The sequence below is a fragment of the Haematobia irritans genome, chromosome 2, assembly GCF_050003625.1.
Source record: "Haematobia irritans isolate KBUSLIRL chromosome 2, ASM5000362v1, whole genome shotgun sequence".
NCBI lineage: Eukaryota > Metazoa > Arthropoda > Insecta > Diptera > Muscidae > Haematobia > Haematobia irritans.
In genome coordinates, this window is record NC_134398.1 from 4,210,064 (window position 1) to 4,235,221 (window position 25,158).

The 25,158-nt window shown below is 33.3% G+C and overlaps 1 protein-coding gene across 2 annotated transcripts in view; it reads right to left on the bottom strand.

The window, feature by feature from the left end:
• The window catches only part of LOC142223294 (ADAMTS-like protein 1), a 129,867-nt gene that overhangs the window by 11,438 nt on the left and 93,271 nt on the right, over nucleotides 1–25,158 (bottom strand). Inside the window, exons 11-15 of one of the 2 annotated variants that reach the window (XM_075293162.1) lie at nucleotides 20,989–21,245; nucleotides 9,284–10,446; nucleotides 8,416–8,485; nucleotides 8,078–8,189; nucleotides 2,781–2,891 (exon numbers count right to left, since the gene is read on the bottom strand). In XM_075293162.1, coding sequence (XP_075149277.1) covers nucleotides 2,781–2,891; nucleotides 8,078–8,189; nucleotides 8,416–8,485; nucleotides 9,284–10,446; nucleotides 20,989–21,245 — 1,713 coding nt within the window. Of the gene's footprint in view, nucleotides 1–2,780; nucleotides 2,913–8,077; nucleotides 8,190–8,415; nucleotides 8,486–9,283; nucleotides 10,447–20,988; nucleotides 21,246–25,158 lie in introns of both variants that reach the window. The other variant, XM_075293160.1, reaches the window with a different exon arrangement.

The window sequence follows — 25,158 nt, forward strand, 5'->3', positions numbered from 1 at the left end:
TTTATGAATCTCGAAAATCTTGCGAAATATCAGCCAAATCGGTTCAGATTTAGATATAGCTCCCATATATAACTTTCGTCCGATTTAGACTCATATGACCACAGAGACCAAAGTTTACTACCGATCTTCGTGAACTTTTGTACAGAGGGTTGAATTGACATTCTACCAATGCTTGGTAAAGTTGATTGAAATCGGTTCAAATTTAGATATAGCTCTCATATATATCTTTCGTCTGATTTGAACTTATGTGGCCACAAAAGCCAGAGTTTTGCCGTGATTTGCTTCAAATTTTGTGCAAAGGGTACGTTTAATAGTATCGTTAAGTGTGTCAAATTTTGTTAAATTCGGTTCAGATTTAGATATAGCTCACATATATATCTTTTGCCCGATTTGGACTTATATGATCTCAAAAGCCAGAGTTTTGCCCTGTCTTACTTCAAATTTTGCACAAGCGGTACTTTTAACGATACTATTGTATGTGCTAATATGTTTAAAATCGATTCAGATTTAGATATAGCTCCCATATATATCTTTCGTCCGATTTCAAAATCCAGGGTTTTGCCGTGATTTGCTTCAAATTCCGCACAAGGAGTACGTTTAGTAGTATCAGTAATTGTGCCAAATTTGGTTGAAATCGGTTCAGATTTAGATATGGCTCCCATATACACCTTCCGTGCGATTTGCACTCTAATGATCAGGGGGGCCAAAGTTATACTCCCATTTACGTGAAATTTCGCATAGATAGCAGAATTATTATTCTAACTATACATGTCAAATTTAGTCAAAATTGGTTCAGATTATATATAGCTCCCATATATATGTACACCAGAGTTGGGGAAATATGGTAGACTGTTACACATTTTAGACCCATTTTCAATGGAAGTTTCCTCCAATTAACTGGATAGCGTTAGCCGATTTAAATTTTAATTCTAGAGATTTTGTAGAAGTAAAAAATTTGTCTCCTTTATATAGCTTCCAGTAAATGTGAAGTAGTTGAGATTGTAACACAAATGTTGGCCTACATAGGGGTGAAGGGTATAATATAGTCGGCCCCGCCCGACTTTAGACTTTACTTACTTGTTCTAGAATGGATTTGACGAATTTTTGAAAAAAAAATTTAATAATTTGTACCATTTTATTAATTTTTACTCTTTTCTTCATTTATTTGAAAAAAAAAATTACTCATTCGATATATGAAAAAATCGTGTTACAAAAAATGGTTTAAAAGAACTTCCCATCTTTAGGAGAACAATTTTGGAAGTGCTTATAAAATTGTGCCTTTAGAACAACTGCCAAATTTTTTTCTGGGCGATATCTTGCGATTTATCACCCTGCGATGTTTTCCATTGGAAAGGAAGAAAGCTCTAGGCCTAGTATCGATTCAAGATCTCAATGCTTCGTGAGGCAATCGTGAACATAGGTCAGCCGCATTGCAATTTGAAATTTCTCAAAAAGGTTATAGTCCTCTGAACGTGGTCATTGTGGCCACTTGCTTGTCATAATGAACCGGTGTTACCAGTATTTTTCTGGCTCTTTTCTCCAAATTAGGAGCGTCCCAATATCGTCCCCAAAAATCCCCAATTAAAATTAAAATTTCTCACAAGAAACCGCAATCAATTTTTGACCGACTTTTAGTTTTGAAGAAATTTTTTGACGGTCACATTTCCATGCAAAATTGAATGTATGCTGATCCCGCTAATGCCTAAGGTATGTCAATTAATAGGTCACATGACGATCTTGAAGTAACAAATGACAAACATTTGAGTTAATCCACGTTGAAATTTGTATAAAATAATCGCAAGGAAAAAAATCACGATTTAATTCCATTTTTCTTAGACGAGATGATTTCTTTAAGTTGCTGTAAACATTGCAGAAATATAAATATATTTATATAATAATACAGAGAACCTTTCACTGATCCAAGAATTAATTTAAAAAAAAATAACATTTTTCCTTGAATATCATTTTCAATCCCAGCCCTGATAAACTCAACAAAAACTCAGTTTCGCTGTTTTCTTCAAATTTCACAAAGGAATCAAATTTGCTTGTTCCTGAATATTTTTCCTTGGTATAAAATCTTATGGTATTCTATCACATTTCAATTCTAATGAATTTAAATGACTTCCACAAAAAAACCTCCTAATGTCTCTTAACAATCAACAAGTGCTGCTCCATCAACGTTGGCAGTTACAAGTGCCCATCCACAACGACTCCCACATAATCAGGTGTACGTATTTTTTACCTAAACTAACCACAGAAAAAAATGCAACACCGAAAACACCACCACTGGCACTCACATTATTTGTGTGCATGTCTAAGGAGTCGAGTAGTCTATGGTGACTAAAGTGACTTTGCATGAGCATTCACGTCCAGGAACTCTATCATCGGTAAGTCAACAAGCAACCTCATCGTGGGAAAATGAGGTTGTACTCAAGTGCCACTAGAGACTAGGGCGCTCATAATGAGGAAACTTGTCAGGAACTTATCACTGTTAGATGTCATTACGAGCACGTTTGATACATGCTGGATATCCTGACTAACCTCAAATGGTTTAGAGACTATTTGAGAAATTCGAAACCTAGTTGGAAAAATAAGGGGAAGGGTTTTATTAAAATTCCAAAAGTGAATTTAAATGAAAGCTTGAAAGGGATAAAATATTTTTTTTAAATTTCACTTTACAACCATAAATTCCAAAACTATTCCGTCATTGTAGTATTTTTTTTTTTTTTCTAATATAATTCTTTTCGTAAATGTATTTATATTAATTTTTTTCAACTCACCTGTAATTTACTGGTTAGACTATGCAAACAAGGCAGAACCGAGAGGATACTCCTACTGTGATGGCTACTCCCACCACTGTTGGCACTTGACTGTGAAAAACCATCCTGGGCCTGTTGAATTAAATGTGAATGCTAAATAAGATTACAAAAAAAAATGTTGTAATAATACAAAAGGATAGACGAACAAAGAAAGACAAAACAAAAACCAAGTAGAGAAATGAAACCAAGCATTTAATGGTGTTAAATATTAAATTATTACTTTCTTTTAATAATAAATTAAATAAAAAACTAAATAATTTATAGAAGTTAAAGGGCTGTTTTGACTTTTTGAACATTGGATATAAGTTCTCCAATTTCCTTGAAATTTTCAGGGTTTGTCCATTACACGAAGATTAGATTATTTATTTTTCGATATTTGGTCAGATAGAGGGACCTCTCCTTTACCCGATTTTTTAAGTAATCTAAAGGGATCCTATTTACTTTAAATTTTTGAGAGGACGTGAGGGGAGGTTATAAAATGACTATTGGGTATTTAAGTTTTTGATATTTGGATGGGGACCTACCCTTGTCCGACTTTTTGAATATTGGACCTAGGGTATCTGATTCGCTTAAAAAATCCAGGAATTTCTTGGTGGGGCCCCTATACGAAGATTCGCTGCTTTTTCCGATATTTGGCCCGACATTTTGAAAACTTAAGCAAAGTTACCTATTTGTGTGAAATTTTCAGGGAAGGTTGAGGTTGGGCTCTAGGCAATATGTCCACTACCTACCTTTCTTTTTAAAAAAATCTAAAATTCTCCCGTGGGAGATAGTGTTTAAATTAATACATTGTACACGGTCAGAGAGTGGCCACGGTTGCCATTCGAGCCAAAAATAATCTACCAACATTTGGAGAACATTTTAACAAAAAACTACCAAAATAAAATGTTATTTCTACAGAAAATGTTGTCAAAATTTTATTTCTATAGCAAATTTTGCCAAAATGTGATTCCTATAAAAAATTTTGTCAACATTTTATTCTTATAGAAAATTTTGTTAAAATTATATTTCTACAGAAAATTTTGTCAAAATTTTACTTCTATAGAAAATTTTATATATTTTTGTACAAAATTTTGACAACATCTTTTTTTTAATTTTATTTCTATAAGGATGGAATTTCTAAAAAAAATGTTGACAAAATTTTGTACAAAAATAAATGTTGATAAAATTTGCTATAGAAGTAAAATTTTGACAAAATTTTCTGAAGAAATAAAATTTTGACACAATTTTATTCCTATAAAAAATTTTGTCAACATTTTATTCTTATAGAAAATTCTGTTAAAATTATATTTCTATTGAAAATTTTGTCAAAATTTTATTTCAACAGAACATTTTGTCAAAATTTTACTTCTATAGAAAATTTTATCAAAATTTAGTTTTGTACAAAATTTTGTCAACAATTTTTTTAATTTTATTTCTATAGAAAATTTTGTTAAAATTATATTTCTATAGAAAATTCTGTCAAAATTTTATTTCTAAAGAAAATTTTGTCAAAATTTTACTTCAATAGAAAATTTTGTCGAAATTTCATTCCTATAAAAAATTTTGTCAACATTCCATCCTTATAGAAAATTTTATCAAAATTTATTTTTATACAAAATTTTGTCAACATTTTATTTCTACAGAAAATTTTGTCAAAATTTTATTTCTATAGAAAATTTTTTCAAAATTTTATTTCTATAGAAAATTTTGTCAAAATTTTATTTCTATAGAAAGTGTTCTTAAAATTTTATTCCTATAGAAAATTTTGTCAAAATTTTATTTCCATAGAAAATTTTGTCAAAATTTTATTTCCATAGAAAATTTTGTCAAAATTTTATTTCCATATAAAATTTTGTCAAAATTTTATTTCCATATAAAATTTTGTCAAAATTTTATTTCCATATAAAATTTTATTTTTTTTTGTACAAAATTTTGTCAACATTTTATTTATATAGATTTTTTTTAATTTTATTTCTATAGACAATTTTGTCAAAATTTTATTCCTATAGAAAATTTTGTTAAAATTTTATTCCTATAGAAAATTTTGTTAAAATTTTATTCCTATAGAAAATTCTGTTAAAATTTTATTCCTATAGAAAAGTTTGCTAAAATTTTATTCCTATAGAAAATTTTGTCAACATTTTAATTCTGTAGAAAATTTTTTCAAGATTTTATTTCTATAGCAAATTTTGTCAAAATGTTATTTCCATAGAAAATTTTGTCGAAATTTTCTTTCTATAGAAAATTTTTGTCGAAATTTTATTTCTATAGAAAATTTTATCAAAATTTATTTTTATACAAAATGTTGTCAACATTTTACTTCTATAGATTTTTTTTAATTTTATTTCTACAGACAATTTTGTCAAAATTTTATTTCTATAGAAAATTTTGTCAAAATTTTATTTCTAATTTTTTAATTTTATTTCTACAGACAATTTTGTCAAAATTTTATTTCTATAGAAAATTTTGTCAAAATTTTATTTCTATTGAAAATTTTGTTAAAATTTTATTCCTATACAAAATTTTGTCAAAATTTTATTCCTATAGAAAATTTTGTTAAAATTTTATTCCTATAGAAAATTTTGTCAAAATTTTATTTCCATAGAAAATTTTGTCAAAATTTTATTTCTATAGCAAATTTTGTCAAAATTTTATTTCTATAGAAAATTTTGTCAACATTTTATTCCCACAGGATTTTTGTCAAAATTTTATTTCATAGAAAATTTTATCAAAATTTTATTCCTATAGAAAATTTTGTTAAAATTTTATTTCTATAGAAAATTTTGTTAAAATTTTATTCCTATAGAAAATTTTTTCAAAATTTTATTCCTATAGAAAATTTTGTTAAAATTTTATTCCTATAGAAAATTTTGTTAAAATTTTATTCCTATAGAAAATTTTGTCACCATTTTAATTCTGTAGAAAATTTTTTCAAGATTTTATTTCTATAGAAAATTTTGTCAACATTTTATTTCTATAGAAAATTTTGTCAACATTTTATTCCCACAGGTTTTTGCCAAAATTTTATTTCATAGAAAATTTTCTCAAGATTTTATTTCTATAGAAAATTTTGTCAAAATTTTATTTCTATAGAAAATTTTGTCAACATTTTATTCCCACAGGTTCTTGCCAAAATTTTATTTCATAGAAAATTTTCTCAAAATTTTATTCCTATAGAAAATTTTGTTAAAATTTTATTCCTATAGACTTTTTTTTAATTTTATTCTTTAAAAAAAAAATTGTCAAAATTTTAATCCTGTAGAAAATTTTGTCAAAAATGTATTCCTATAAAGAATTTATGAAGTGTCTCTTTATTGTATAGGAATATATTTCAAAAATCTACCAAGACTTCAAGAATTCTACCAAACAATAAAAAGTCTACCATTTTAGTCGAATTCTACCAACTGCGGCAACCGTGAGAGAGGCGCATCCTCCGCATTTTGTTTCTATAGAAAATGTTGTTAAAATTCTATTTCCGTAGAAACTTTTGTCAAAATTTTATTTCCATAGAAAATTTTGTCAAAATGTTATTTCCATAGAAAATTTTGTCGAAATTTTCTTTCTATAGAAAATTTTTGTCGAAATTTTATTTCTATAGAAAATTTTATCAAAATTTATTTTTGTACAAAATTTTGTCAACATTTTATTTCTATAGACTTTTTCTTAATTTTATTTCTATAGACAATTTTGTAAAAATTTTATTTCTATAGAAAATGCTGTAAAAATTTTATTCTTATAGAAAATTTTGTTAAAATTTTATTCCTATAGAAAATTTTGTCGACATTTTAATTCTGTAGAAAATTTTGTCAAAATTTTATTTCTGTAGAAAATTTTGTCAAAATTTTATTTCTATAGAAAATTTTGTCAAAATTTTATTGCTATAGAAAATTTTGTCAAAATTTTATTTCTGTAGAAAATTTTGTCAAAATTTTATTTCTAAAAAAATTTGTCATAATTTTATTTCTATAGAAAGTTTTGTCAAAATGTTATTTATATGGAAAATTTCGTCAAAATTTTACTTCTGTATAAAATTTTGTACAAATTTTATTCCTATAAAAAATTTTGTCAACATTCTATCTTTATAGAAAATTGTATCAAAAAAATTTTTTTGGACAAAATTTTATCAACATTTTATTTCTATAGATTTTTTTAATTTTATTTTTATGGAAATTTTTATCAAAATTTTATTTCTATAGAAAATTTTCTCAAAGTTTTATTTCTATAGATTTTGTTTTTTTAATTTTATTTAAAAAAAAAAAAAAATTGTCAAAAATTTTATTCCTATAGAAAATTTTGTTAAAATTTTATTCCTATGGAAAATTTATGAAGTGCCTCTTTATTGTAGAGGAATATTTTGCAAAATCTACTAAAATCTCAACAATTCAACCAATCTACCAAACAATAAAAAGCCTACCATTTTTAGTCGAATTCTAACATCTTCGGCAACCGTGAGAGGGTCGCATCCTCCTTGTCAGATTTTCTTGAAAACTGGAAGGTGGTTCCTAACTTGGAACTATGTACTTAATTTGTTAACTTAATTAATACAAAATGATTCCTAAACATTTATTTTGAAGTGTATGCGATATTTTTAAAGAAATAATCTCTCAGTTTTACAAAATTATGGAGGCTCAGTGAAGCCTTCCAGGTATATAGAGTGTGGACTAAAACAAGGGTAACAATATCAAAAATTCCAGATTTGAAAAAAAAAAATCAATATTGTATTGATAAAAAACTTGTTCGTAATATAAGCAGATCACTATAATTGGTACAACATTATGGAAAAATGCGTCTGTTTTAAAGCCATTCAGGTATGAACAATAAAACACCATTTGGACTCGTTTATAAAAAAGAGATACCATCTCATTGAGATAAACGCGAAATCCTTAAAGAATTAAAAAATATAGACCTTTACTTTGTTGCAGTACTTATCAGTCACCCTGTATATTCACATTCTATTGAATTTGTTTTTTTTTCTTACCCTGAAATTCTGGCAGATTTGTAATTTTCAGTTGAGATGGAATTTCGAACTGACTGAATGAATTGACATGGTTAAATCAAGTCAGAATGCATATTTTGAATCAAACCACAATGGTCGAAATATTTTTCTTTAGCAAGTGACTTATTGCTTTTTGCTGTTAAAAATTAATCCACAAAATTTCGATTTATCTCTGTCATTAAGCCTCTAACTATACAACATTGATTATTTTAACTTCTTTCTTTATTCTCTAATAGAAATTCTGATGGTATGAAGGATAATTTGAATTTGAAAAACTTACCTCATCACCCGTAATACTGCCATCACCACCATTCTGCTGTTTGCCATTGGATTTTTTTCGTTGGTTTTGTTCTCTCGTATTTGATAGCTGCTTTTGACGTGTGGTTTGCGTGCTGCAATTAGGCCAAATGGTAGTAAAATGAAAGACCATTGAACCAAAGTAGATGAGGATATTTTGTTAAAAGTGATTTGCTAATATATTTTATGGAAAATTCAATGATTTTCTTTGTATTTCGACTACAGAAATAGGAGAACTTTATAATAGAAGCTTTCAGCTTGAAACTTGGAATAATTTATTGAAGTGAAATTTTAATTTTTTTGGTTAACTCAATTACTTACCCATTTGCCATGGCAGTTATCTCCGCAGCTTCTAAGTGTTCTGTTTCACTACCTTCACGGTGGAGACGTTCTGTATTCAAGAAAAAAAAAACACAAAATATAAATAAATAAATTTAACAAAATCAGATTTTAAAATTTTTTTTATTTCCAATTTCTTCGTCATCGCTACACACAAAAAAATCTGATTCAATCACGAAATTAATTGATCCAATTAATTTTTTAATTGAAATGTCTTCAATCAAGAAAATGATCATATCAACCACCGTGGTGCAATGGTTAGCATGCCCGCCTTGCATACACAAGGTCGTGGGTTCGATTGCTGCTTCGACCGAACACCAAAAAGTTTTTCAGCTGTGGATTATCCCACCTCAGTAATGCTGATGACATTTCAGAGAGTTTCAAAGCTTCTCTAAGTGGTTTCACTGCAATGTGGATCGCCGTTCGGACTCGGCTATAAAAAGGAGGTCCTTTGTCATTGAACTTAACATGGAATCGGGTAGCACTCAGTGATAAGAGAGAAGTTCACCATTGTGGTATCAGAATGGACTGAATAGTCTAAGTGAGCCTGATACATCGGGCTGCCACCTAACCTAACCTAACCTAATTGTTTTAATTGGGCATAAAAAAAATTCTTGATTAAATCAAAAATTAAAAAAAAAATCATCACTTTGTTTTAACTGAAAGTTAATTGTATCAATTAATTTTTTAATTAAATATTTTAAAATTGTCAATCATTGACTTAACTTAATGTTTCTATCATAATTAAAAAGTTCATTGTATCAATTAATATATTAAGTGAAAAAAAATTTCAACTTCAATTAACTTTTTAATTGGAAATATTTTGGTGATTTTGTGTCTGTGTACTCACCTTGCAATTCTAATTCAGCTTGCCTTTGTCCCGGTTTAGCTTTCACATCTATTGTTATTTCTGCACTACTGGGTCCAGCATGACAAGAATAGACACCAGCATCTCGAAAAGTAATATTCGCTATATGCAAAGCTCCCTTCTTGGACATTTTGTATTTACGGGATTTTTCCAAAGGTTTATTATCCAAATTCCATTTGATTTTGGTACGATCGAAACCCTTAACGGTACATTTAATTTTTACTTGGGTACCAAAGAATACCACACCAGCTCCTCCTATATTCAATGTGATTTTCGATTTTTTCGGATCATGTTGTATATGTGTGGTATTACTGACTTCTATGACGGGTTTAGGTTCTTCGGCAGGACAGGGTCTTATGTTGCAGGGTTTCTTCTCCGGGGGCTTACCACTGGAACACATTGTTTCGGGTCTTTCCAATTTATGCTCTTGGGCCATAATCTGTTTGCATTCCACTTTGCGTTCCTTAATGCCATAGCCACATGTGTGAGAACATTTTGACCATTCACCAACCTCCCAACGCACTGGACAATCAAGGACATTACAATACTGACGATCTGCTGGCGGAGGCTGGGGACACATACTATTGGGCACCACCATGGCATTGTCGCCACCCCTGGTTACCTCATGAACACATTGGACTTCACGGGTCTTTATGCCTATGCCACATGATTTGGAACATGGCGTGAATTCCGTGTAATTCCAACGAGGCGGACAAGGCCTATCATTACAGGTTCTAATGCGAGCCTCTGGCTTAGTTTCTGGGGCACATAGGAATGGTGAAACCACACGACCATTATCCTCTCGCACACAATTGATGATGAGCTCCTCAATGCCACCCAAGCAACTGCCACTGCAGGAGGTATAGCCCTGTTCACGCCACACATACGTTTTTCCAGGTTCGGAGACACCCACCTTTATTGAATCTCGATGATATTGATCCTCAAATCCATGTGAAGGCATTACACATGGGTCCTCCACACAACGTTCCACCTCATCGTGCGGCTTTTTACCCTCACACATGGTATCGTTGATGGTGGCCAATGTACGGGAGTACTGTAGAAAGAGTTTGCATTTGTAGGTCCGTCGTCGTATACCCACACCACAGGTGACACTGCACGGTGACCATTCAGGATCCTTAATAAACCTGTATGGCATTAAAAGGAAATGCAACAAATTTTAGCTCCATGACTATAGATGGCTTTAAATTATCCTCATAAATTCAATTTTGATGGAGTAATAAATATTTCACATAATTTCCTTATGTGACTCCTCTGCCATTGCCATGGGAGGTCACATGAATTTGCTCTATCACAAATCACAACTTTATTTGGCCAAAAAGCCGTTGGAATTGTACTGATGTCTGTGCAAGTGTGTATGTGTGTGTCTCTATCATGAACACTGGTAAACTAGCATGGTGGATTTAAATAAATAGTCCTTCCCATCTTATGGCTGCCATGGAGACGCGTCTCCCTGGCATCATTTTATGTTCGTTTGGCTTTTATGTCATATAAAAAAGAGAATATTGTAGCAAAGCCTCGACAGGCCATTTTTGTCTATGAAACAAAGAATCAAGCAAACGAATGATGAGGCCAACTATGTGGATTCCCACACGGTGGACATTTGGTGTTGGCTGGTTTTGTATTTTCTTGGCTTGCCATATATAAACATTTCCGTTATATTTTAATCAACGAACATAAATTTGGTTTTTTATTTCGTTTTCATAAGAGAAACATTCAAGCATAGTTATAGTTATGCTTGAAAATTTAAGAATATTTTTTTAAATGGAATCAACTATCAGGGAATTCCAAATATTAACACCCTTAAACATTCGATAAAGAAATGGGCCTCTAGGATGACTATCTAATAATAGAATGTTCTGTGCTGGCCTGCTTGCTGGATTCAAACGCCCAGTACCAAGTCTCTAATAGTTCGTATAAAAAATTCACACAAAAAGACCAGTATGGGGAACACAATTAACATCAGATAAGGACCAATTATTATACCCTCCATCACAGGATGGGGAGTTTATTACCATTGTCATTTAATTTTGAAAGCATCGAAATATGGGTCTCAGACCCCCATAAATGATATATATTTTTGGGATTAGTGAAATTCTGACTCTGATCCGTCCATTCATCCGTTTGAAATCAGAATCAAAAGTTAACTTTTAAACTTTTCGAAATTTTCACAAGTTTCGTATGCGGATGATATTGTCATAATGGCATCAGGCAAATTTCTGGACACGATCTCGGTTATAATGAGTGAGGCCCTACAAATTTTATCCGATTGAGCAAGGCGGTACGGATTGGGTGTTAACCCAAGGAAAACGGAGCAAGTGCTCTTCACTAGGGGGAGAGAAATAACCCACAAATTCAAGGGACAAGATTGAGTCTTTCAAAATCGGCTGAGTACTTAGGAGTTGTCCTAGTCTCCAGACTGAACTGGCTGAAGAATACGGCAGTGAGACTGAAGAAGACCTACGCGGCACTGTATGCGTGTCAAAGGCTGGTTGGGGGACGTTGGGGAATGAAGCCCTGCCTCTTTCACTGGCTGTTCACGGCAGTTGTGAGACCTGTGGCTACGGCCACAGCAGCACTAGAGGTACTGATGGGAGTCACCCCGCTGGATCTGCATATCAGAAGAACTGCAGAGATTATTAGTGAAATTCTGATTCTGATCCGTCCATTCATCCAGTTGAAATCAGAATCAAAAAGTGAACTTTTAAACTTTTTTGAAATTTTCAAAAGTGGCGTATGCGAGTGATATAGCAGCATAATAGCAGCAGGCATTGCCAAATGACATCAGAACACGTTCTCGGTTATAATGAGTGAGGCCCAACAAATTTTATCAGAGTGGGCAAGACGGTACGGATGTTAACCCAAGGAAAAAGGAGCTAGTGCTCTTCACTAGAAGGAGAAAAATAACCCACAAATTGAAGGGACGAGATTGAGTCTTTCAAAATACTTAGGAGTTGTCCTAGACTCCAGACTAAACTGGCTGGAGAATACCGCAGTGAGACTGAAGAAGACCTACGCGGCACTGTATGCGAGTGAAAGGCTGGTTGGGGGACGTTGGGGAATGAAGCCCTGCCTCTTTCACTGGCTGTTCAAGGCAGTTGTGAGACCTGTGGCTACGGCCACAGCAGCACTAGAGGTACTGATGAGAGTCACCCCGCTGGATCTGCATATCAGAAGAACTGCGGAGATTATACTCATGAGGCTGAAGAGCCTGGACTCGCTCGAAAAGGCGGTAAGCAGACACACGGAACACGTTGCTTCAGTTGGGCGAGATATTAAACCTCTAATGCCTAAGCCCGCCTTTTGGCGGCCTTCATTTAATAGAAGCTTTTAGTAAAACACACATTAAGACAACAAAAATGGGCAAAATAAAAACAAATCGTATTTGAAACTATTCAAGAGCCTTTCCAGCATATGCTGAATTTTACGGTATAATTTTTTCTTGCTTAGTTCTCTTGCTTTTGTGTCGTTAACATTGAAAATTTAATCATATGGCAAAAAATGGGACATTAGAGGGTTAGGATGGACTTTATGGCGACTCAGCATGTATATGAGGGACAGCTGAGATCGATTATACCAAATGTAGAGGAATGGAGAGGGGACGCATACATTTTGCAGACCTGAATATTTATAGTGATGTCTCGAAAATGGATGAGGGCACCGGCAGTAGTATCTACTGCGAAGAGTTGGGTGTCAGAGATTCATACAAGATGGATGACGGATGCAGCATCTTTCAGGCGGAGGTATTTGCCATTGCGAAAGCTGCGGAACTACTGTTGATGAGGCCGATATTCAGGAGCGATATGAGCTTCTTCGTCGAGAGTCAGGAAGCGATAAAGATCTTAGGAAATCCGAACATAACGTCGAAGGTAGACAGCCGCTGTCGTAGAGATCTTAGAGCTCTCACTGAACAGCATAATATCACACTGTGTTGGGTACCTGGACACTATGGATTAATGTGAAATAAGGAGGCGGATGTGTTGGCTAAAGTAGGCGCACGCGGGACGAACAACATCGTTACAGATGTCTTCTCCGCTATCGTTAGATACTTAAAGGATCAATGTCAGATACGATGATTTATGGAAGAAACGTTGGGCTTTCTCTGCGACCTACGAGCAAACCAAACTGATATGTGACGAGAAGAGCCGTAAGACCTCTGATTTTCTGATGGCGACTCGCAGAGATGATCTGTGAGTACTGATAGGCATCATAACAGCACACAACACACTTGGAAAACACATGCTAAGGATTGGCTTAATGACTGACGATATTTGTAAAGGGTGATACGGTCAAAATTTGGTCAATATAAACTTGACGTATTTCTTTCAATTTTGCATTTAAAAAACCTGAACACCCCTAATTTTGAAGGTGTGTGTGTAGAATATTGCTCCTATTTTGATTTTGGAATTCACTCTTCAGTTGTCAAAATGCCGTGCAAGCAAGAAGAGCAGCGTATAAAATTTTTGCTCGCGCATCGCGAAAATCCGAGCTACTCGCACGCAAAGCTGGCAAAATCGCTAAAAGTTTCCAAATCAACCATTACAAATATAATTAAAGTGTTTGGGGAACGTTTGTCGACAGCCAGGAAGTCTGGATCGGGGGGAAATCGAAAACCGTAAGCCGCTGAGACGACAAAGAGAGTTTCCGGTAGTTTCAAGCGAAACCCTAACCTCTCTCTCCGAGATGCCGCAAATAAGCTGCGTGTATCGTCTACAACCGTGCATCGACCAAAAAACGAGCCGGACTATCGACTTACAAGAAGGTAGTGACTCCAAATCGCGATGATAAACAAAATACGACGGCCAAAGCGCGATCCCGGAGGCTGTACACGACGATGCTGACGAAGTTTGACTGCGTGGTAATGGCAACGAAACCTACGTCAAAGCCGACTATAAGCAGCTTCCAGGACAGGAGTTTTATACGGCAAAAGGAAGGGGAAAGGTAGCAGATATTTTCAAGCACATAAAACTGTCAAAGTTCGCAAAGAAATATCTGGTTTGGCAAGCCATCTGTACCTGTGCCTTGAAAAGCAGCATTTTCATAGCTTCCGGGACTGTCAACCAAGAAATTTACGTGAAAGAGTGTTTGAATAAACGTCTGCTGCCTTTCCTGAAGAAACACGGTTGTTCCGTACTGATTTGGCCGGATTTGGCATCTTGCCATTACGGTAAAAAGGCCATGGAGTGGTACGCCGCCAACAACGTGCAGGTGGTTCCCAAGGACAAGAACCCTCCCAACACGCCAGAGCTCCGCCCAATTGAGAAATACTGGGCTATTGTCAAGCGGAACCTAAAGAAGACCAAAAAACTGCTATGGACGAGCAGCAGCTCAAGGCAAACTGGCTTTCTGCGGCGAAGAAGGTGGACAAGGTGGCTGTACAAAATCTGATGGCAGGTGTCAAGCGTGAGGCCCGGCAATTCGGATTTGGAAAAGCGAAAGCTTAACTGAATATTTTTCCTGAGTTTTATACTAATTGAACTTGAAAAAGAAATTTAATTTGATTTTTATACATAAACGATTTCACCGATTTACACGCGTTTTCCCTTGACCAAATTTTGACCGTATCACCCTTTAGATGGTGTCTGGACCCAGGAGCAACAGAAGACTCCTTCCATTTTCTGTGCCAGTTTCTAGCATTATCCTTTAGAAGAAACAAGATACTGGTCTCCTTTTGCTTTCAGGATATAACAGATGTACGGAATTGCAACATGAAGGATATACTTGCCTTCGTCAAGGCCTCGGGATGGAAGAGCTAGGAAACCTTTCTTTTGAACTCGCCTGCAAACTAAAATGATTGATGAGGACGAAGAAGAACAACTATGAGGAAACACAATGGATCAATATGGTCTAAGTGGGAGGTAGCTCTTTTTGCTACGGGCTGGTCTCATCCTCCATAACCTACCTTGGGAGCCACCGTAGTGCAATGGTTAGCATGCCCGCCTTGCATACACAAGGTCGTGGGTTCGATTCCTGCTACGACCGAACACCAAAACGTTTATCAGCGGTGGATTATCCCACCTCAGTAATGCTGGTAACATTTCTGAGGGTTCCAAAGCTTCTCTCACTGGAATGTGGAACGCCGTTCGGACTCGGCTATAAGAAGGAGCCCCTTGTCATTGGGCTCAACATGGAATCGGGCAAAAAGTTCTGCTTGCGGCAAATTTTTGTGGAGCTGCTACTGCTTACTAAGCGTTGCAAATAAAGCGCTTCTTTTTAATTCAGATGTCCCAATTTATTGCATATTTAAAGAAGCGCTCCATATATTGATACTGAAGTGAATAAATTCATCTTTATCAAGAGAACATTGACTCCCTAACTGCGGATTTTGTGGGCATGTTAGAACAGAATTTATGTTGAAGTGATTGCTATACATTTATAAGGAAATCTAATATATAAAAATAAGTCGGGGATTATGAAATGTATATGAGGTATATGATTTTTTAATATTTGTTTGGGTAAAAATAAAAGGGCACAGACAGACCTCATCTCTCTTCAAGTACATGCCCTGGAAAAATTAAAATTTTCCAATTTAATTTGAAATTTACAGAGGATGTGAAGCAGGTTATATTATTATAATGGATATCTGATTTTATGATAATCGGAAGGGAAGAGAGGCCTCCCCTGGCCCTGCTGTTTAAAAATTAATGTTTACACAATTTATGCTATATCATTTTTCGATATTGGGACGGGGAGGGAGACCTCCTCTAAAACTGAAAAAAAGTAGAATTCTCGATTTTACTTCAAATTTACAAAGGCCGTAGGGGAAGGTTATGAAATCAATATGGTGTGCTTGATTTTTGGGTATTTGGATGGGAACCATCTCCTTGCCCACACTATTAAACTTGAAGGAAAGTTTACAGATTGTCTTGCAATTTGCAGAGAACGTGACGTCCCTTTACAAAAAATAGAGCAAAATTTAACCTTATCCGATTTGCTTGAAATTGAGAGAAGATGATTAAATTTATACAGCGTGCATGATTTTTCGATTTCTGGTTGGGGAAGGAGAATAGTGAAGTTGGGTAGTTTGTAAAATGAATATAGGGTACGTGTATTTACGAGATCTGGTCGGGGAGGAGCAAAGGAGGTGGGTTCCCTTTTGTAGATAAATGGGAACTCGGTACATAATTTTATGATTTTTCCACAGGCTTCTGCAAAATCTAACCTTCTGCGATTTGCATGAAATTGGGAGAAGATGATTAAATTTATACAGGGTACATGATTTTTCGATTTCTGGATGGGGAAGGGGAATAGTGAAGTTGGGTAGTTTTGGAAATTAATATAGTGTGTGTATATTTACGAGATCTGGTCGGGGAGGAGCGAAGGAGGTGTGTTCCCTTTTGAAAATATAAAGTAGAGGATTGTCGATAAATGAGAACTCGGCACATAATTTTATGATTTTTCCACAGGCTTCTGCAAGACTTTTTTAAGTGGAAAACTTAAATTTACATGAAGTTCACAGGCAACGTAGAGGGTGCTTCATTTTCCGGCATATGTTTGAGAAAGGCATGTTCTCCATGTCCAACACTTTAACAAATGTTAATATGGTCAATTTTTAAGTATTTACATTTACTTTTTCCGATTTATTGGACAGTATGTTGAGGAGAAGTATACCTCCCGTTGACAAACCACGCCTGAAAGTCACAGGAAATGTAGAAGATTATCCAACGATTTGAATACAAAGCAATTAAGATACAAAAAATTGGTTGAAAAGGGAATACTTTCTAGCCGACTTTTGTTAAGCAGGTCCGTTTTAAATTTGTATAACCGCCCTATTTCTGTATATAAACGAAAAAACAAGTAGTCCGATTTTCTTGAATTTTTGAAATGTACACGTGTGCGGAAACCATGGAGTGATTATTCAGTACTTCAGTTTTTGTGCCAGACTTTCCCTGATCCTACTCTTTAAAAGAGTTAAAATCTTTTCGAATTTGTTTTCAGATCGAAGGATATGGTTGACTAAGTTAACGAAAATATGCTTCGGGAGGCGCAGCAAATCGGGCCGGGTTACGCTAGTTAAATATAAATTTAAATTTAAACAATGACCCATTCCCATTTTATTTTCCTTTGGGAATTCTCTCCGACTAAAATTCGATCATCTCTTGGGAGATATTTAAGATTTTCCTTTATATGTGTAACAAAAAACGCAGTCTTACAATAGAATTTAAAAAACTTTCTCATACGCTATTGAATCCGTTAGGCTATAACTTTAGGAAATACTCTTACTAACAAGAAGGCATTTTTTTTTTTTCATTTACCTCCTTATAAATCTCGATGTAATGACATTAAGACACTTAGTTCTAATTATGCTTGATTACCTGAATTACTTTTACTTATTTTCCATTCTTAATGACATCAAGTTGATTGTTGTCATTGGGCAAAGGAAGTTGGGCTAATGATTTTTCAGCCCTAAGGCAATGGCAGCCATTGAAAAAGTGTCAGACCACCTGTCGTTGAGTTAATGGATAACTTGACCATTTTCATGGCACTTTAACTGTCGAAATAAATAACTACGCTCATTCATACATCCACCCCCACACACACACACACACAAAGAAAAATCGAACAATTGACCTCAATTGCTATGAAAACAAGCCTTGACAATTCAGTTTGAGTTTGAGACCGGAATGTAATTGAACTGAATGTGCAAAGTGAAGTGAAGTAAATGAATGTGAATGTAATTACAGTTGGAATTTCTAGAAAAGCTAACAAATATTTGTATTGGTTTGTAACAATGGTCATTGGGATTTATTCAATCACTCAAATAATTTTACTTGGAAACACACACACAAAAAATCAACGGTACCATGGGACGTATAAGTACTCGATTTAATAGAGATTTTATTTGTAGAGCGTATACGCACCATGGTACCGAGCAAGGGATAATAAAAAAATCAGTGAAGCCATTTGGAAGAAAAATTTAGGTTAATTTTTGGAAAAGTTTAACTAAGTATTACAAACGCCGATTTGGTGGAAACACGAATTTAATAAATCTTTATTTAATTATTTATGTTCATTTAACTAAAGCACAGAAAAATTATTAAGTCATGAAAACTTTTTAATATTGGAAAATTTGTAACTAAAACATAATGATGGATAAGAACTAAATTAAAATTAAATTGGATTTAGGGCCGTGGAGGCTTCACTTCTTTTTTTTTATACCCACCACCATAAAATGGTGATGGGGGTATAATAATTTTGTCATTCCGTGTGTAACACATCGAAATATCGATTTCCGACTATATAAAGTATATCAAGAATATATATATATATATATATATATATATATATATATATATATATATATATATATATATATATATATATATATATATATATATATATATATATATATATATATATATATATATATATATATATATATATATATATATATATATATATATATCAGGGAGAAATTCTAAGACGATATAAGCATGTCCATCTGCCCGTCTGTCTATCTGCCTGTCTATTGTAATCACGCTACAGCCTACAATAATGGCGCTATCGTCCTGAAATTTGGCACAGATTCGTTTTTTGTTTGCAGACAGGTCAAATTCGAAGATGAGCTATATCGGTCCAAGTTTTAATATAGTCCCCATGTAAACCGACTTGAGGCCTTGGGCTTATAAAAACCGTGGTTTTTATCCAATTGGCCTGAAAATGAAAATCTACAGGTATTTTAGGACCATAAAAAGGTGTGCCGAAAATGGTGCCCATCGGTCCATGTTTTGGTATAGCCCCCATATAAACCGATCTCCCGATTTTACTTCTTGGGCTTCTAGAAACTGTATTTACTATCCGCTTTGCCTAAAATTGGAAATCTAGAGGTATTTTGGGAACATAAAGAGGGGTGTCGAAAATGATCCTTATCGGTCCATGTTTTGGTTAGCCCCCATATAAACCGATCTCCCGATTTTTATTCTTGGGTTGTATTTATTATCCGATTTGCCTGAAATTGGAAATCTAGAGGTATTTTGGGACCATAAATAGGTGTGCCGAAATTGAGATATATCGGTCCATTTTTTGGTATAACCCCCATATAGACCGATCTCCCGATTTTACTTCTTGGGCGTCTAGAGACTATATTTTCTAGCCGATTTGCTTGAAATTGAAAATCTAGAGGTGTTTTAAGATCACAAATGGGTGTGTCGCAAATGGTGCCTATCGGTTAATGTTTTGGTATAGCCCCCATATAAACCTATCTCCCGACTTTATTCCTGGGGCTTTTAGAATCCGTAGTTTTTATCCAATTTGCCAGAAATTAGAAATCTAGAGGTATTTTAGGACCATAAAGAGGTGTGTCGAAAATGGTCCGTATCGGTCCAAATTTTGGTATAGCCCCCATATAGACCTTTCTCTCGACATTATTCCTGGGACTTCTAGAATCCGTAGTTTTTATCCAATTTGCCAGAAATTAGAAATCTAGATGTATTTTAGGACCTTAAAGAGGTGTGTCGAAAATGGTCCGTATCGGTCCAAGTTTTGGTATAGCCCCTATATAGCAGTCTATATCTCCCGATTTTTCTTCTTGGGCTTCTAGAATTCGTAGTTTTCACCAAAATCGTGTGAAAGTGGAATTCTAGAGGAACATTAAGAGGTGGTGAGTATTGGTCCATGTTTTGGTATAGCCCCCATATAGACCTAACTCCCGAATTTATTTCTAGGAGTTCTGGAATACGGCTGACCTCAAATAGGTCAGTCGAATGTGGTGTGTGTCGACCCATGTTTTAACATAGTATAGCCTCCACATAGACCGATTTCCAGATTTCACTCCTTATAGAAATCGTATTTTTTATCCGATTTGCACAAAAATGTAAATATATTGGAATTGTAGACCCTCAAAAATCTCTATTTATTTTTACCGGTCCGTTTGGTAAGGCATCGATATAGACCGATTTAACTTCTTGAGGGTACATCCAAAGAAAAAAATATTTTCTTCCGGAATGAAATTTTAGACAAACGAAATTCCCCTTTCGTATAAAGTATTTACGTTTAGAGCAATCTTACGAGAAATTTTGATAAGCGATTCAACGAATGTCTCTAAAATTTGTGTCAAAAGAATACTATGCTTGTCTAAAATTTCGTTCCTCAGAAAACACTTCTTTCAGGGTATAACAGGCGCACTGATCATAAAAATTGCTTGAAACTGAAAGTAAGATTTTACTCATCGTATTAATTTAAATAATGGCGGAAAATCTACAGATTTAAGATTTCAAATCTAGGCGTTATTTCATCATATACACAATATGTTTATGATTTCTCTAAAACTCAAACAAAATTGGTTCTCATAAATCCAGAATGTGGTCTAGTCTTCATTGGTAGAATCTGGTTGAACTGATTTGCTTGGGAGAAAATTTGTCATCAAACCCCCTAAAATTCTATATATTGTGAAGAAACCCGCTACGACGAAGAGTTTTCAAAGTAAACTATTATATTTGAGTCATGGTGGTGGGTATTTAAGATTCGGCCCGGCCGTTACTTGTTTTTTTTATGAGTACACAAACTTTTGCCCACAATTATTTTTTTTTAGGTCTAAAATAGATGGCTGATTGTTTAACTTAAATTTGACGACTCCAATTTCATTACAATCGCAAAGTTAAATCAATACCAGTACATTTCTAAGATGAATTTCCAAAAAAAAGTTTTTGCCCAAAAATTTCGTTACTTACGTTGGTTCCGAAGGCATAGCTTCATCTGAATTATAACGTGTCGACGATTGCAACAGCATCATTTGAGGACCATCGGGTTCTTCGTGATGGAATCTACTCATTCTATGATGTAAATAAATTGGTTGATTATTGAAGAATGTATCATCAGCATAGTCATCAATATCAGAATCATTATCGTCTGCATCAACATCGCCATTATCGTCATCGTCATTTTCATCACCTTCACCTAGCAAGGCTTCATCCATGCTTAAGGAAACCTTGGATGGGGAAACAAGAAATAAACGAATAAAATAATTAAAAACCACTTAGATTAATTAAAATATATTTTGCGCAAAATTAATCTTTACACTCACGGATAATTAATACCTTGCTGGGTCATATATAATAGTATGATTTAATTAGGCACAGAAAAATTGTTCACCAAAATATTTCCAATTAAAATTTTAAATGAATTTTCGAAAATATTCAATTAAAAATTTAATTTACTGAAAAAATTTTTTAATTAAGACTAAAATCTATCACAAGCATTAATGATGTCAATTAATTTTTTAATTGACTTTGGCGATTGGTGATACTATCATTTCTATGATTGAAGACGTTTCAATTAAAAATCGATTATTGGTGATACTATCATTTCTATGATTGAAGACGTTTCAATTAAAAATCGATTGGATCAATTAATTTCCTGATTGAATCCAAAAATTATTTTGTTTATGTGTCAAACATTTTCCAGGAGAATTATCTGCATATCGTTTTTGCAAAACACTCCTATACTGATGTCCAATATGAGATAACAGGGTTCACTGCTTTGACTATGGGAAAATTTGTTTTTTGGTTTCTGTCAAATATTTGCCCAGTGTGATCGTATGTATGGTAAGATAAGGCCACGTGCATATTATAAACAAATATTATATTTTGATCATATATTTAGTTACACATATTTTTTTATTTCTTTATTATTGTAGACTGGGGAGTCACAATTTTTGTTAGTTTTTATACCCTGCGCCACACTGTGGAACAGGGTATTATAAGTTAGTGCATATGTTTGCAACACCCAGAAGGAGACGAGATAGACACATGGTGTCTTTGGCAAAAATGCTAAGGGTGGGATCCTGAGTCGATATAGCCCAATCGACTTCAAATTTGGCACATGTATGTGTTTTGGCTCGGAATAGATCCCTATCGATTTTGGAAGAAATCGGTTCAGATTTAGATATAGCTCCCATATATATATTTCGCCCGATATTGACTTATATGGCCCCAGAAGCCAGAGTTTTAACCTAATTTGCTTAAAATTTTGCACAAGAAGAACAATTAGTACTATAGTCAAGTGTGCCAAATTTTATTGAAATCGGTTCAGATTTAGATATAGCTACCATATATATCTTTCGCCCGGTATGGACTAATACGGTCCCAGAAGCCAGAGTTTTACCCCAATTTGGTTGAAATTTTGCACAGGGAGTAGAATTAGCATTGTAACTATGCGTACCAAATTTGGTTGAAATCGGTTCAGATTTAGATATACCTCCCATATATAGTTTTCGCCCGATTTACACTCATATGACCACAGAGGCCAATTTTTTGCTCCGATTTAGTTGAAATTTTTCACAGGGAGTAGAATTAGCATTGTAGCTATGCGTGCCAAATTTGGTTGAAATCGGTTCAGATTTAGATACATCTCCCATATATAGCTTTCGCTCGATTTACACTCATATGACCACAGAGGCCAATTTTTAACTCCGATTTAGTTGAAATTTTGCACATTGGGTAGAATTAGCATTGTTGCTATGCGTGCCAAATTTGGTTGAAATCGGTTCAGATTTAAATATAGCTCCCATATATAGCTTTCGCCCGATTTACACTCATATGACCACAGAGGCCAATTTTTAACTCCGATTTAGTTGAAATTTTGCACAGGGAGTAGAATTAGCATTGTTACTATGCGTGCCAAATTTGGTTGAAATCGGTTCAGATTTATATAGAGCTCCCATATACATTTTTTTCTGATTTCGACAAAAATTGTCAAAATACCAACATTTTCTTTGTAAAATCGCCACTGCTTAGTCGAAAAGTTGTAAAAATGACTCTAATTTTCCTAAACTTCTAATACATATATATCGAGCAATAAATCATAAATAAACTTTTTCGAAGTTTCCTTAAAATTGCTTCAGATTTAAACGTTTCCCATATTTTTTTTATTTTTTACTAACATTGTGTTCCACCCTAGTCCATTAGCCGACTTAAATTTTGAGTCTATAGATTTTGTAGAAGTCTATCAAATTCTGTCCAGATCGAGTGATATTTAAATGTATGTATTTGGGACAAACCTTTTATATAGCTCCCAACACATTTGACGGATGTGATATGGTATCGAAAATTTAGATCTACAAAGTGGTATAGGGTATAATATAGTCGGCCCATCCCGACTTTAGACTTTCGTTACTTGTTTATTTCTTTATTATTGTAGACTGAGGAGTCACAGTTTTTTTAGTTTTTTTTAGTTTTTTTTTTTTTTTTTTTTAATTTGGAGATTTTATGTTAATTCAGATTTTTTTAATTTTTTATTTATTTATTATTATATATTAAATTTTTATAATTTTCTTTAATATTTTTTTGTAAATAATTCTATTACAATGAAGTTATTTGATAACAACATAAATCTGTAATATATTGTTAATTGGGTCAGACATGGCTTTGTATGTATTACTCTGGAGAATAATGAATGAAATTAAATTATTATCCAATTTTGAGAGAAAATTGGTACTGCCAGTATGCACAACATCGTAGTGTCTCAAATCAAAATTAACACATACACTTAAAAAAATAAATGTTGAAGTGTAAATAGGTTTTATATACAGTCGAGGTCAATGCACAACCAGATGGTTAAATTTTTCAAAAATAATACTATCTCCCAATTTTTATTTTTATTTTAAGTACATCGAAAAAAAACATGCCCGCTTCCAAAGATTTTGTCTTTAACAATTTTGGTATTGATACCGAGCCAAAGAAGCGGAGAATACAAGTAAGGATACTTTTAAAACACAATTCTCTTTTAAATTTGGGTTTTGTGTACTTGCTTCTAGGAAGGAAATTTTAATTTTTCGTTTTTTTTCAGCCTTTTTTCTTCATATGCTATCAAAGTCCTTTATGTCAGACTCGAGCTCCGGTAGAAATTATGCTATGTCTATAAAATAAAGTGCTGAAAAACATGTCGTATTTTTGAACGATTTTTTGCTTTTTAGTCAAGATGCAAAAAGACAACAAATTTAAAAACAATTAAATTAATTTTAAAGAATGTTTATGAATTATTAGAGTTAAGTTGACCTTAACCCAAAAATTTTTTCTTTCCTGTTATGATATCCATTTTTAAGTGAAATCACTTAATTATAAGGACAATACGACTTCATTGAAAAGTTTATTGTCTTTTTGACAAGGAAAAAAACTTTATATTAAAGAAATGCGTCTTCTACACGCAAAGAAAAAAAACGTTTGGAAAACGTGTACCGAAAACGTTTTTCTTTTATTAGAGTTTTTTGAATTGCTTCGAAAATTTTAAACTTTTATGACCAAATAAAAAAAAAAGTTATTTTTGAAACAACAACAAAGTCTATTTCGTTTATATCAAACACTATTATTTTCTGACTTTAGGCCTTTAATAAGACACATTTTACAGTTCAAAATTCAATATATGTCTATAAAATAAAGTGCTGAAAAACATGTCCTATTTTTGAACGATTTTTTGCTTTATAGTCAAAATGCCAAAAGGCAACAAATTTAAAGACAATAACAATAATTTTAAAGAATTTTTATGAATTATTAAAGTCAAGTTGGCCTTAGCCCAAAAAATTTTTTTCCTGTTGATATCAATTTTTAAGTGAAATCACTTAATTATAAGGATAATACGACTTCGTTGAAAAGTTTATTGTCTTTTGGACATGGAAAAAACTTTATATTAGAGAAATGCGTCTTCTAAGCAAAATTTGCATTCGTATTTTAAGGATATGAAATCTTTAGCCTCACGGCAATATTTATTCCAGTATAGGTATATTATATTCTCAAGTTGTTTATAATTTTGACCAAACAACTTTACTATAAAATCGTGAAAAATCACAAGCATTAAATTAATTTTACACTCAACAACTATCATATTATATACATTAAATTTTTAAA